General features: G+C 58.4%; 4 protein-coding genes and 1 non-coding gene across 5 annotated transcripts; all 5 read right to left on the reverse strand.

The window, feature by feature from the left end:
* Positions 1–8: 8 nt before the first annotated feature.
* Positions 9–806, reverse strand: SPRG_16493 (hypothetical protein; the record flags this gene model as incomplete). The annotated part of the gene is made up of 1 exon (XM_012355767.1): positions 9–806. A coding segment is annotated over one exon (798 nt), but the record flags the coding sequence as incomplete, so codon positions are not given.
* A 3,632-nt stretch (positions 807–4,438) lies between these two features.
* Positions 4,439–5,864, reverse strand: SPRG_16494 (hypothetical protein; the record flags this gene model as incomplete). The annotated part of the gene is made up of 2 exons (XM_012355768.1): positions 4,944–5,864; positions 4,439–4,856 (listed from the first exon to the last, which is right to left on the reverse strand). The coding sequence occupies exons 1-2, from the start codon at positions 5,843–5,845 to the stop codon at positions 4,439–4,441; spliced, it is 1,320 nt and encodes a 439-aa protein (XP_012211158.1). The 5' UTR covers positions 5,846–5,864.
* Positions 5,865–6,423: 559 nt separating this feature from the next.
* SPRG_16495 (hypothetical protein) lies at positions 6,424–7,961 on the reverse strand (the record flags this gene model as incomplete). The annotated part of the gene is made up of 2 exons (XM_012355769.1): positions 6,424–7,701; positions 7,728–7,961. 2 exons carry the CDS (start codon positions 7,959–7,961, stop codon positions 6,424–6,426), a joined length of 1,512 nt encoding a protein of 503 aa, XP_012211159.1.
* A 556-nt stretch (positions 7,962–8,517) lies between these two features.
* On the reverse strand, positions 8,518–12,266 carry SPRG_16496 (hypothetical protein; the record flags this gene model as incomplete). The annotated part of the gene is made up of 2 exons (XM_012355770.1): positions 8,518–10,164; positions 10,830–12,266. The coding sequence occupies 2 exons, from the start codon at positions 12,264–12,266 to the stop codon at positions 8,548–8,550; spliced, it is 3,054 nt and encodes a 1,017-aa protein (XP_012211160.1). The 3' UTR covers positions 8,518–8,547.
* Positions 10,500–10,572, reverse strand: SPRG_30208. The gene has a single exon. It is a non-coding gene; the product is annotated as a tRNA-Val (tRNA).
* Positions 12,267–12,824: the final 558 nt, after the last annotated feature.

The following is a 12,824-nucleotide window of genomic DNA, read 5'->3' on the forward strand; positions in this document are numbered from 1 at the left end:
CGAAGTACGTGCACCGACAGCGCCGTGATGTGGTGTAAGGTGTGCGGCGACGCCACCAAAGCTTCTTGGACGTCAAGTGCGCTCGTAAAGCTCAGCGAATGGAGCGTCGAGCTCGCGTGGATCGCACTGGCGAGCGCTACTGGGTCCGTCACAGAGTCGCAGTCGAGCGAAAGTGATGTGGCGCTACGTCCTTGTAGCCACGCGATGATGGCCGTGACGTCGACCATGGGCTGTCCTGGGGCCGTCGCCTTGAGCGTACGCAAGCTCGCAGTCGGAATCGCCGCCAAGTTCGCGGCAGTCACTGGACCCTCGATCGTCACATACTGAAGACGGACGCAGCGCGCAAGGATGTCGGGAATCGTTCCGAGGCCGAACTCGGGTCCTGTGACAGTCGCTTTGACGACGTTGGTGCCCCAGAAGTATGCCAAGGCGGCATGGTTGCCAGGGACGGACACGTTCACGACGAGCGATACTGGCATCGTCGGTGGCAGCGTAGCGCCGAGCCACGCAAGAGCGGCAAAGCCAGCGTCCACTTTGACACTGGTGAATGCTGGCAGCGCGTCGATGGCGAGGCGAGCACATTCGATCGGCACGTCTACCACATGCACCTCCGGCCAGTGCTCGTTGAGGTCGACGACATCGCCGAGGTCGCGGAGCGCGATGAGCTCGGGTGGCAGCGTCGACACCGGCAGCGCTTTAAGGAAGGCAACCACGTCGCACGCATCGTCCAGCATGTGGAGGAGACCATGGAGAACGACGCATGGCAGGCTCAACGACGTGGCGCGCTGGCAGACGCGCTTGGTCATCCTCGGTTGGCGACGTGCTGTTTTCGGTTCTGGTTGGTAAAAATTCAGGACCTCTGGGAATGCATATCGCGCCGGATAAGACGTATAAAATGAGAGAGATATGACGTGGCGCTTGGAAATGCACGGTAGCACGGCCTGATCACACAGCTCAACGCAGCGCGTCGGCCTGACACCACTGACACATACGCATCACGCAAAAGGCGCGGGCAAGCAGAGTCTAATTCAGTTGGAAATTGGACACACTTTTATTGGACCTCGGTTGATTGCAGCTGCATTCTTATGCAAAACGAGTCATGGAGATCACCCCTCGCTATGTCGTACTACCGGTATGCCACCGTGACGAGGCGCGCGTCGGCGACGTAAAGACACCTGGCGACGTCTCCACGAGCTGGTGCTGCTGGCCGAGTGCTCGGATTTCTGCATCGAGCTCGTCCTCGTCCACATGGAGCGTGACGTTGAGGCACGCGCCGAGCGCTGTCAAGAGCAAGGTCACAGTTGTGGCCGTGAGAGTGTTCTCGGTCAAGTCCAGTGTCAGATGCTCAGACTCTCGGTGCTCATGCTATGGGCGGCGGCGTCGGCTTGGTCTTCTTTAGCGCCTCGACGCGGCCGTCCGCTTGCGCTTCTCGCGGCAGGCAGCGCGCTCTGCCTCTTCGTGCAGCTGCTCGTCGCGCCGGACCTTCCCGATGTTGGCGCGCGTCCACACCACTTCTTGTGCTTGTGGATCCGTTTGGAACTCGATCTGGAATGGATGTTTCATTGGCTCAATTCTTGATCATTCTAGCCAATCACAAGACCTCGTCTGGAATAGTGTGAGCACCACTCGGCACAACGACGAGTAGCAGCCCACAGACGCGTCAGCGCCACGTAGCAGCCAGGTATACCTCTCCACACACTTTTTGAATGACGCAAATGTCGTTTCCGTCGCTGCACGTAGCGCAATCACGCGCAAATCCATTTTCCATTGGCAGAATTGCCCAAATACTCCACGTGATATCGCGGGGTTCCAAAGCTCCAAGGACCGTGAAACTGGCTGCCACAGCTGGCGATGGGTCTCGACCCGGTGTGCGACCAGCTTGTTGGTCGCCGTCGTTGCTTGGGCACTCACACCAAACTCGAACTGCCGAGCGTCGGATTTCACGAAATTGGACATGCAATTTCGGTTGCAAATGCGTCGAAGTCGCGGAAACCGAGGACGCCGTCTCTATTTGTTCATGTTAGAAAGCGTGTTGCATGTGGCCGAGGGAGGCGACGTGCGCGCGATACCGCTGCGTGATGTATATCGTACAGTATTTCGGTATAGCGAACAAGCACACTATATCAAAACATTGTTTGCCGAAGCCATTTGCTTTAGCTACAGAGCTCGCGCGGCGACGCCACATAGCATTTTGGACTCCCCACAGTGTGGTCTAGCACTCTGGCAAGTATGGGCGATTTCATTTTCAAACTTCATTCTGGTCGATCCGCCGGCGCGGCCGGGCTGTGGTCCCCAAAATATGGTTATTTATGGTTGTAGATGGCGAACGCCAATGGCAACGACCGGTAGAAAGACGACGCCGAGGCTCCTCGGGCACCACTGACGCTGCTGCATTGTGCTCGAGGAGACTCCATCAGCATTCTCTACGCCACCACGAGGTGTCGCTCGGTCGCAATGCAGCATTCCTCGTCGATCTCCCTCATTTTCGTCAACGCCAAGCCAAAGCGTTTCAGCCAATCAGAGCGACAAGATCTTAGATTCGCGGTCAATCAGAGCGGCAACGATTTCGCTTTCGAGCCAATCGCCAGTGTTCTTGCCGAAGTTCTCGAACCGATCATCGCCGCCAGCCCAGGCACGTGGTACGTGGCAAGCCGTGCGCAGGCCTCAGGCCAAGGCGCTCACGCGACGTCGCTGTAGGTATGCTGCAGCCTTTCTATGCGTGACGAGCCACCGAGTCGACCCTTGGGCGGAGCCCTGGCCAATTTTTCGACGGTCTCGCCGCACGCCGGCCACGGGATCGCCTCCGAGATGCGCTCCTCCAAGCTCTCAAGACCTACGGCGATGCTGCGAGCGATGGCGCGATATGCCTAGCATCATGACCGCCGCAACGTCATGCGCTTGCGTACATCCCGTCAACGCTCGAATCGTGTCTGAACGTCGGGCCTGCATGCGGCTGCTCGCGTGCGCTGCACTCCTTTTCATCGCCATATCCTCTTATTCGACCTTCACGGCAACCTGCGTGCAGAACCAAGGATCATCATTGTGTGACCGATGAGAAAAGGGTATAACGCTTCGCTCAATGCGCCTCCTCTCAGTACGCCTCTTCTGGATGGTCACTCTTGGGCCGTTTGTACGCGGATGGCACCAACGGCAACAAGGGCGTGAGCATGCGCAGCATGTCATGCAATTCCATGGCTCGAGTTGCATTCGAGCTTGCTGTGCGAAGCAAGTAAGCGATCCATATACAGTGGGCGAGACTGGGTTGGTGCAGTCTGCGCCAAGTTGGAGCCTCACGTGGGTAGAAAGCTCGAAAATTATAGCAGTGTTCTTGGGTACAGCATAAGATAATGAAAATTGGAGAATATAATAAGATAAAAATTTACAAACGACTTCTCATAACACCAGCGTCCGCTCACACCGTCTTGGAATAGCAACGGTGGACGATCATCAAGAGCCAGCAACTCAAAACTCAATTCGAGTTTCTGGCCGACATCCCGAGTCAACGGACGTGGTCACATACGATCATCAAAGTCATTTGTGATGTCAACTTTGAAAACAAAGTAGAACTGAACTGTACTGTAGAATTTGATCCTGTAAAAGTACGGTCTTGCTCGTCTCTACCGTAAATCTTACATTGCTACGAAAGTATTCGATACATTCCTGATGTACTTGGCACCGTAGCCAAAGCAAAGGCCAATGTGACAGTGTCATTTCTGCATGGCGCGTACAAATCCGCATAAAACCACGTGTTTCCGCATACGAGCAGGTGGTTTCGCAGGAAGTAGCGTATATTTACGGTAAAATTGCTCTGGGCAGCGTGGTTTTGATTACGAACACCATATGAGGTACAAGTACCACACTATATCAGATAAAGCGTATAGTGTGTGTACTGGATTGGAAAATACCTATCGAATCAGGATAAGCCAGGGCAAGGTCCGAAACGTACGCTTCAAACAGGCTTTTGGCGCGCCATCGTGGACACTCGGTCCCGTGACTATACAATTGTACTTGCACTGAAGAATCGACGCCCGGCCACACCGACCCTACGTCGCCGAGTACGTCACATTGTGTGACGATAGCCTCGTCGCAAGGACTCTAGCCAGAAGAAACCTACGGGCCACACACTACGGGCCACCTCGCGTCAGCGAAAGCGCACGCGTTTGCTCGATCGTGTCTATCCAAACCAGCCCCGTCGCATTTCGACTGTGCGGCAATTGTAGTACAAGCGAAGGCGTGCGTCGAGAGTCAGGTTGCTTGAGAAAAGACTCTAACGTAGACAGGACGAACATTATTTTCGGTAAATCTCGTTTTATAGTATACAAGTACAACGAGATTTACGAGTCAGAGGGTATAGTATACAATGTATACCCTCTGACAAGAATGATCCATGCAAATTAGGAGACGAGTCTTGTACACAATAAGGCCAATTTTCAAAACATTAGACGAGCTGCCATGGCGACGAGACACGAGACGGCGACAAAAAGGTATGCTCCGACACCACGTACTGGAGCTGGTGCGTTCGAATGAGGTCTCGGATGTTTTCATCGCCGTCAAGACGGTGGCCCGACCAAATGCTACGTTGCGCAAAATCGGTGCCAAAACGCAGCTTGACATTGCGGCAGGCCCCGAGTGCTGTCAGCAGCCCGGGCGCCGACGCAATTGTCATGTTGTTGGCTAACAAGTCGATCGTCAGCGGTCGTCGGTTCTTGCCAGAGGCGAGCGCGACCGCAAGGACCATCGCGTCCTTGTCATGGAGCCATGTGCTGTCGAGGCGCAGAATCTCAAGGCCACGGGCCATCCACGCGGGCAGCGCGCGCGCCAGCGCCAAGACCCCTTCCTTCCCGAGCACGGTGCCGCTTAAGTCGAGAAGTTTGAGTTGGCGCGACGTGGAGAGCCAGCGCACAAGGGTCGCGACACACTCTGCATTGCACGTCAATCGACACAGTGAGGCCGTCGAGAGGTGCGGGCAGACACCCGTGAACTGGGCACCGGGCAAAAGCCAGTGGTAGAGGGTCACCGATTTTAGCGACGAACACGCGCTGAGGGCGTTCGCGATGTCGTAGAGCGGAAGGACAATTTCACGCGTGTTGCGGACGCTCAGAGAGCGCAGCGAGGGCCAATCCACCTTGCCGAGGACGTCGATGGCATGCTGCGTGGCATCTTGGCTCAATGCGAGCGCTGTGATGTGATGCAACGCGTGTGGCGACGTTGCCAAGGCGGCTCGAACGCCCGCAGCATCCACGAGACTCAAGGTAGACAGCGCAGGCGACGTCTGAATCGCGCGGGCGAGTGCTATTGGGTCACGCACCGTGCCGCAGTCGAGCAAGAGAGAGGACGCGCTCGGTCCTTGAAGCCATGCGACGATGGCAGAGGCGTCGAGTGCACCGACGGCGTTCGTACGCACTCGGAGCGCACGCAAGCGGTGCGTTGGCATCGCCGCCAAGTACGCGGCGGCGGCGGGTGTCGCGGTGCTCTCGATCGTGACGGATTCGACGTTCACGCAGCGCGCCAGCATGTCTGGGATCGGGTCCAATTGCACGTTATGGCCCTGGATGATGACATGGGAAATGCGGCTGCCCCACGCGTGCGCAAAGGCACCGAGAAGACCTGGCACCGCGAGGTCCATGACGAGCGTCACGGGCATTTGGGGCGGCAAGGTCGCGTCGAGCCACGCGAGCGCCGCAAAACCAGGGTCGATGAAGACGCCACGGAACGCTGGCAGCGCAGCAATGCCGAGGTAAGCGTGCAGAGTTGGGATCTTGGTCACGTGCACGACCGGCCAGTGGTCGGCGAGGGCGACGACAGCACCAAAGTCGCGGAGCGCAATAAGCTCTGGTGGCAGCATCGACACCGGCAGCGCACCGAGCAAGGCGGCGACGTCCTTGCCATCCGTAATCGCCTCTAGAATAGCGTGCAGCACGACGCTGGGTAAGCTTGGTGGGCTGCGACGCTGGCAGATCCGCTTCGCTGCGTGGTGCTCGTCTACCATTCTTGGCCCGCGCTTTTCTGCTTCCTGTGATATTAAATACCTGTGATAATGCATAAATGATGAAAAGGCATGTTTTACGTACTGGCCCACGATCTCGTCGTGAATCGCCTTCCTGTGCTGTCATGTTGTTTTGTTGTACACAAATGGAGCTTGGCAACGGCAGCGCATTACCTCGTCACTGCCAAAGACCGATACTCTTGCGATTTGCGTTTGAAAGGTCATGCGGCAGTGCTCACACTGCCTGATACATTATGTGTCCCCATGTCGTGCTGCTGAGGGTTGCTGCTGCAAATGTTCAATTCGGGCGCACACTGTAATGGCAAACTCATCCCAAAGCAGACAATAATATGCATGGCCTGGATTGAAGCAAGACCATGAAACCCATGGTATGCTTGGGCAATGAAACCTTGCTCGAAAAACCTTGTTTTGAGGCTTTAAAGGGCATGCCACGGCGACGACGTCTGCGAAGGCGACACGTAAATACCCGACGCGCGGTACCGCAGGCGGTGCACATGTACAAGGTGTTGAATCGTTTGCTCGCCCTCGTCGTCGCTTTCATCCAAAGAATCGTATTCCCCGGTACCGTTCAGCGCAAACGGGTGACCCAAATGCAGCGTGACGTCGCAGCACGCACCCAGTGCCGTCAGCAGCACAGGTGCCGACGCAACCGAGAGCTGGTTGGCCGTCATGTCGATCGTCAGCGGGCGGCGGTTGCGCTTGGAGGCGAGCGCGATTGCCAGAACGATTGCGTCGTCGTCCGTGAGCCCTGTCCCGTCGAGTCGCAGCGACGCGAGGCCAGACGCCATCCAGACGGGGAGAGCCCGCGCAAGCTCCAAGACACCGTCGTGGTCAAGCACCGTGTCACAGAGCGACACAAAAGCGAGGCGGTGGGAGGTCGAGAGCCACTGGATGATCTGGGGAACGGTCGCCGCATGCTTGAATTTCATGCGACGGAGCGTGGCGGTGGCAAGCCGAGGACACGCACCGGTCACAGTGCCCGCAGGCAGAGTCCAGTTGACAAGGTTTAGAGTCTCCAGCGCCATCGACATGGCAAGGATGCTCATCACATCGGGCACCGGAAGCGCGCGTCGATGGTGGTTCTGGAGAGCAAAAGACACGACATTCAGCTGGGAAAGGACGTTGATGGTGTACGACTTGGATCCTTGGCTCAACGCGAGCGCCGTGACGTGGCACAAGCCCTGTGGTGACGTCGCGAGAGTGACTTGAACGTTCAAGGCATTGCCCAGTGCCAAGGACGACAGCGTCGCGCAGTCTTGAATCGCGCTGGCGAGTGCCACCGGGTCGCGCACGGAGGCACACGAGAGACTGAGCGACGTCGCGTTCGGCCCTTGAAGCCATGCGACGATGCCACTCGCGTCCAAGGCGTCTGTCGACACGACACAGACGCGGAGCGTATGCAAATGCGTGGTCGGTATCGCCGCCAAATACGCAGCTGCCGCCACTGGGGTCGCGGCGCACTCGATCGCCACAGCTCGGACGTTGACGCAGCGCGACAAGATGTCGGGGATCGGATCGGGTCGGACCGCGCGGCCCTTGACGATGACCTCTGTGATGCAGTCGCCCCAGTTGCACGCAAAGGCGCAGAGCGGGCCGGGCACCGTGGGGTCGACGACCAGCGTCACAGACATGTTGGGCGGAAGCGTCACGTCGAGCCACGTCAGCGACGTAAAGCCAGCGTCCACGTAGACACCCTTGAATGCTGGTAGCGCAGCAATACCGAGGTGAGCGAGCTCGATCGGAATCTGGTGATGTGCACGATCGGCCAGTGGTCGGCGAGGTTGACGCCGGCACCAAGCTCCCAAAGCGCGACGAACTCGGGTAGGAGCGTTGCGACGGGCAGTGCTTCAAGGATGGCAAAGACATCAGCTCCGTGGCTTGTTGCCCGAAGAATGGCGTGCAGCACGACACTTGGAAGGATTGTCGTGACTGGGCGCGGATGGATCGTCGTCATTGCCCGTCGAAATGTCTTGTTTGACTGAATGGTGGTTAGCGCCAACGATGTGTATGGGCTTTCGAATGCGCGCCCGAGTCGACTTCAACTGCCACACGTGAATAAGATATTACCTGTGACAACACGTAGCCCGCGAGAAAACATGGCACAACGTGCTGTTATCACTTGGTAGGACCAGCAACGTTTTGGCCCCGCTTCTATGCTGGTGTGTTTGCTATCCAACAACAAGAGGCGTACAATTGTCGTAGGATTCCCGAGATAGAGGACGAGTACGACGCGAAGGCGACAAAAAATAGCCCTCTGCAGTCGACTGTAGCCCATGCGCGCGCATGAGGTGCTGGATTCGCTCCTCATTGGGCTCACGCGTTGACCGAACCCCACAAACCCAAGAAGGTAGCCCAAACGCAGCGTGACGTTGCAGGAATGGGTTGCGCCTCGCCCAATCACCAACCGACAAGGTGAGGTTGACGACCGTAAAAGAGCTACCTCCCGCTCGACGCTCGTACTCGAAAGCTCGTTGTGTGGAAGCTTCGAGGCAAATAAGAAAAGACTACCATAGCGAAAATCAAGGTACTGAATTTGCTGCTTACAAACAGATGGGGTGCCACGGCGATGAGGTGCGCGATGGAGACATATATGTGCCGGGCGAAACGTACCGAAGCTTATGCGCTTCGATGAGGTCTCCGAGGATGTGGGAATCTTCGACACGCTGGTTGTAGCGAGCTAGATGCCTCCCATATGGATCATCCTCGTCGTATGGGTACGGGATATACTTGGAGTACTCGAGAGGACCGTTCAAATGCAACGTGACGTCGCGAGAAGCCCCCAGCGTCGTCAGTAGCACCGGCGCCGACGCCATCGTGAATTGGTTTCCCGTCAGGTGGATCGTCAGCGGGTTGCGGTTGCGGTTCGATGCAAGCGCAATCGCAACGACGATCGCATCTTTATCATTGAGTCCCGTTGCTTCAAGTTGGAGCGTCTGGAGGCCACGCGCCATCCACGCAGGAAGCGCACGCGCGAGCTCCAAGACGCCATCGCTGCCAAGCACGGTCCCCGTGAAATCCACGTCCGTGAGGCGGCGGGAAGTCGAGAGCCACCGGATGATTCGTGGGACGCTCGTCGGTACGCACGTCAATTGACGCAGCGTCGCGGTTACGAGCCGTGGGCACGCACCAGTAGTTGTCGTCACCGCCGGCAGACTCCATTTCGTGAGCGTTACCGTCTCGAGCGCGGTGCACTCGCCAATCGTGCTAAGAGCGTTGGCCACCAAGAGCACATTCGCATGGGTGTTCTCGAGTGCAAACGAGACGACTTTGGTCCGATCCAGATTCGCGAGGATCGGAATCCCGTGCTCTCCCGACGACGAGCGCAACGAGAGCCCCGAGACGTCGTGGTCAAAAGTGCCACTGGCGGTCGCCAAGGCTGCTTGCACGTCCACAACGCCGTCCAGATGCAAGGTCGAGAGCGTAGCGCACGCTCGGATTGCGCTGGCCAGCGCTCTCGGATCTGTCACAGAGGCGCAGGCGAGGTGAAGGGACGTCGCACTGGGTTCTTGGAGCCAGGCGACGATGGCGCTAGTGTCCAACAGACCCGTCCCGTTGGCCGTCACCTTGAGCGTGCGCAAGTGCTGCGTCGATAGGGCCGCAAGGTAGGCGGCCGCAGCAGCTTGGGTCGCGGCGCTCTCAATGCTCGCACTCTGCACGTTGACGCAGCGACCAAGCAGATCCGGAATCGGGTCGGGCTTGACCTTGTGGCCCTTGACAACGACGTTCGTGATGCGGTTGCCCCAGTTGTACGCAAACGTCGTGAGCGTGCCAGGCACGGACGGGTCCACGACCAGCGTCACGGCCCTCTGGGGCGTTGCGTCGAGCCAATCGAGGGCTGTAAAACCAGTGTCAATGTAGACACCGGCGAAAACGGGCAGCGCTGCGGCCCCGAGGCGCGCGTACTGGATCGGAATCTTGGTGATGTGCAAGACCGGCCAGTGGCAAGCGAGGTCAACGACAGCACCGAGGTCGCGGAGCGCGATGAGCTCGGGCGGCAGCGTCAACGGCGGCAGGGCCGATAGAAAGGCGGTCACGCTCTTCCCGTCGCGAAGCGCTTCTAGAATGAGATAGACCACGACGCTTGGCAGGCTCGGCGAGCGCGTGGCAGCCTCGCGCGTACAGACCCGCTTGGTCTCGGTCGCATCCGCCGTCGCTGACTGGCGATTCATTTCTGAGCGTGCCGACATTGCCCATCAAAACCTTCATAATAAATACCTTTCACAATACATTACTTGGTAAATTCTATACAAGTAGGCGCGGTAAACGGAGCTCTCCGTCGCCTTGCACTTGCAACTGGCTAAAGCAGTGGCGATGAATGCTATAGAGACGATAAACAGTCGAAAGGAACGTTGTCTGTGTATGGACTAGCACGCACAATGGGTGCTTCATGGGATGTCAACCGCGTTTTGAAGATGGCGTTATACACTGACATGCCGTGACTACCGGGTAGATGTTTCCGATGCCAACGCCAATGGGAAAGAGAAGACAGGGACAACACCTACGGGGCTCGAACCCCGCACCTTCTGTATGTGAAGCAGAAATCCACCGACTGGACAAAAGGTGGTTGACTAAGTGCCACCTGCATCTTGACATGTTCGAGGTGTACTAGACAACATGTACACTTGACAACATGTATTAGAGAGGATCGCAGTGGATGCGATTACAAGCAGACGGGATGCCATGGCGAAGAGGCGCGCGATGGCGACACGTATGTACCGGGCGCAACGTACTGAAGCTGGTGCTCACTCAATAAAGCTCGGAGTGTTTCTGCCTGTTGAACGCGTTGCTGATCTCCATTGTACCCATACAACCCACGCGAGACGTGCTCCGAGTCGACAAAAATGCTGCCCACGTGCAACGTGACATCGCAGCAGGCCGCCAGCGCCGTCAATAGCGCAGGTGCCGACGCGGCCGTCAGTTGATTGCCCGTCATCGCGATCGTCAGGGGGCGGCGGTTGCGGCCCGACGCAAGCGCGACCGCTAGGACGATCGCATCCTTGTCATTGATCTGCGACCCACGCAGCGCGAGCGTCTTGAGCCCAGTCGCCATCCAGAGAGGCAGCGCCCGCGCCAGCTCCACGACACCTGCCCTCCCGAGCACGGTGCCATCCAAGTCGACCGACCGGAGATGGCGCGAGGTCGAGAGCCAGCGCATGGTCGCCACGACATCTTGTGGGTTCTCGAACGTTGTCTGCTGGAACGTGGCCGATGCGAGCCAGAAACAGTCTCGCAGACGGGCCGACATGGTCGAGATGTGCACATGCACCAATGCGATGTTCTCGAGGACGGCGCACTTGCGAAGCGCGCCCATGGTTCGAGGCACCGCAAGCGCATGGCCCTGGGCTTTTTTGAGCGAGAAGTGGCCAATGTTGTCTGGATGGAGCTTGGCGAAGACGTCGACGTACTGGTCCGTCGATTGAACCAACGTGAGTGTCCGGATGTGGTGCAAGTGGTAGGGTGACCGCACCAAGGCACCTTGGACGTCCATGGCGCCGTCGAGGCTCAAGGACCACATCGTCGCGCAGGCATGGATCGCATGTGCGAGCGCCGTTGGGTCGTCCACCGTGTCGCACGTGATTGACAAGGAGATGGCCTTAAGTCCGTGAAGCCATGCGACGATGCCAGACGTATCCAGTGCGCCCGTTGATGCTACGTGCACGCTGAGCGTGCGCAAGTCCGTCGTCACGATCGCTCCCAAGTACGCAGCCGCGGCGGCTGGCGTCGTCGCGCTCACGATCGAGACAGACTGGACGTGCATGCAGTGGGCGAGGATGTCGGGGATCGGGTCGGGCGCGACCGTGTGGCCATGGACAATGACATGGGTAATGCAGTCGCCCCAGTTGAATGCAAAGGCGCCGGGGACGCCAGACACTGACGGGTCCAAGACGAGATACACGAGCGTCGCAGGTGGCAGCTCGGCATCGAGCCACGCGAGCGCGGCAAAGCCAGGGTCGATGAGGACGCCGCCAAATGCAGGCAGCGCGGCAATCGCGACGCGAGCGTACTCTGTCGGGACATGCACCACGCGGACGAATGGCCAGTGGTCGGCGAGGTCGACGACAGCGCCGAGGTCGCGGAGCGCAGCGAGCTCGGGCGGCAGCGTCTCGTCTGGCAGCGCTGCGAGAAAGGCGGCCACGTCCCGTCCGTCCTCCATGGCCTGCAGGATGGCGTAGACTACGACGCTTGGCAGGCTCGGCGACGTCGCGGGAAGGTGCATGTCGACCGCGATGGCCTCGATCTCGTCGTCGGTCGTTGCCATCGGCTCGGATTGGATTGGAATGTTTGCACTGTCACACGTGATACCTGTCGAACTGCGTAGCCTGCCAAAATCCATGTCCAGCGCGGTGCGTCCCAGGCACCGTCCGTCGCGTCCGAGCGGCTCCCACGTGCAGCGACAGCTACACGTGCGTAGGGTCTTACACTGGAAGCCTCGAATGGAAGCTGCCACGTCGGATCTGAATCTCAAAACAAATCTCAAAATGGGCTTTGTGAGAGAGACCATGGCGATCGTCGCGCCTTTCCAAGATCCAAACCGGTCGGTGCTCGGACGTACTAGTAGCTCAGACGCTGGGCTCTCGAGCATACATTCGTACGGGCATGGTACCGATGCTGCTAGGAGGGTCGTCGACGATGCGCTGGCGACGTGGCGAGCGACGTAGAGTCTCTTGTGTCGCCGTCGCCTCCTGGCCTCACGCTCGGCTCGGCTCACGACCACGATACAGCAGCTGGCATGGGCTCGACGAAAGTGACAGCATCGACAAGCGGCAACGCGGTATCGCTCGCTACGCATCGCAGGCGACGGTGACCAAGGCGCTCG

The sequence above is a fragment of the Saprolegnia parasitica genome, assembly GCF_000151545.1.
Source record: "Saprolegnia parasitica CBS 223.65 unplaced genomic scaffold supercont2.303, whole genome shotgun sequence".
Lineage (NCBI taxonomy): Eukaryota > Oomycota > Saprolegniomycetes > Saprolegniales > Saprolegniaceae > Saprolegnia > Saprolegnia parasitica.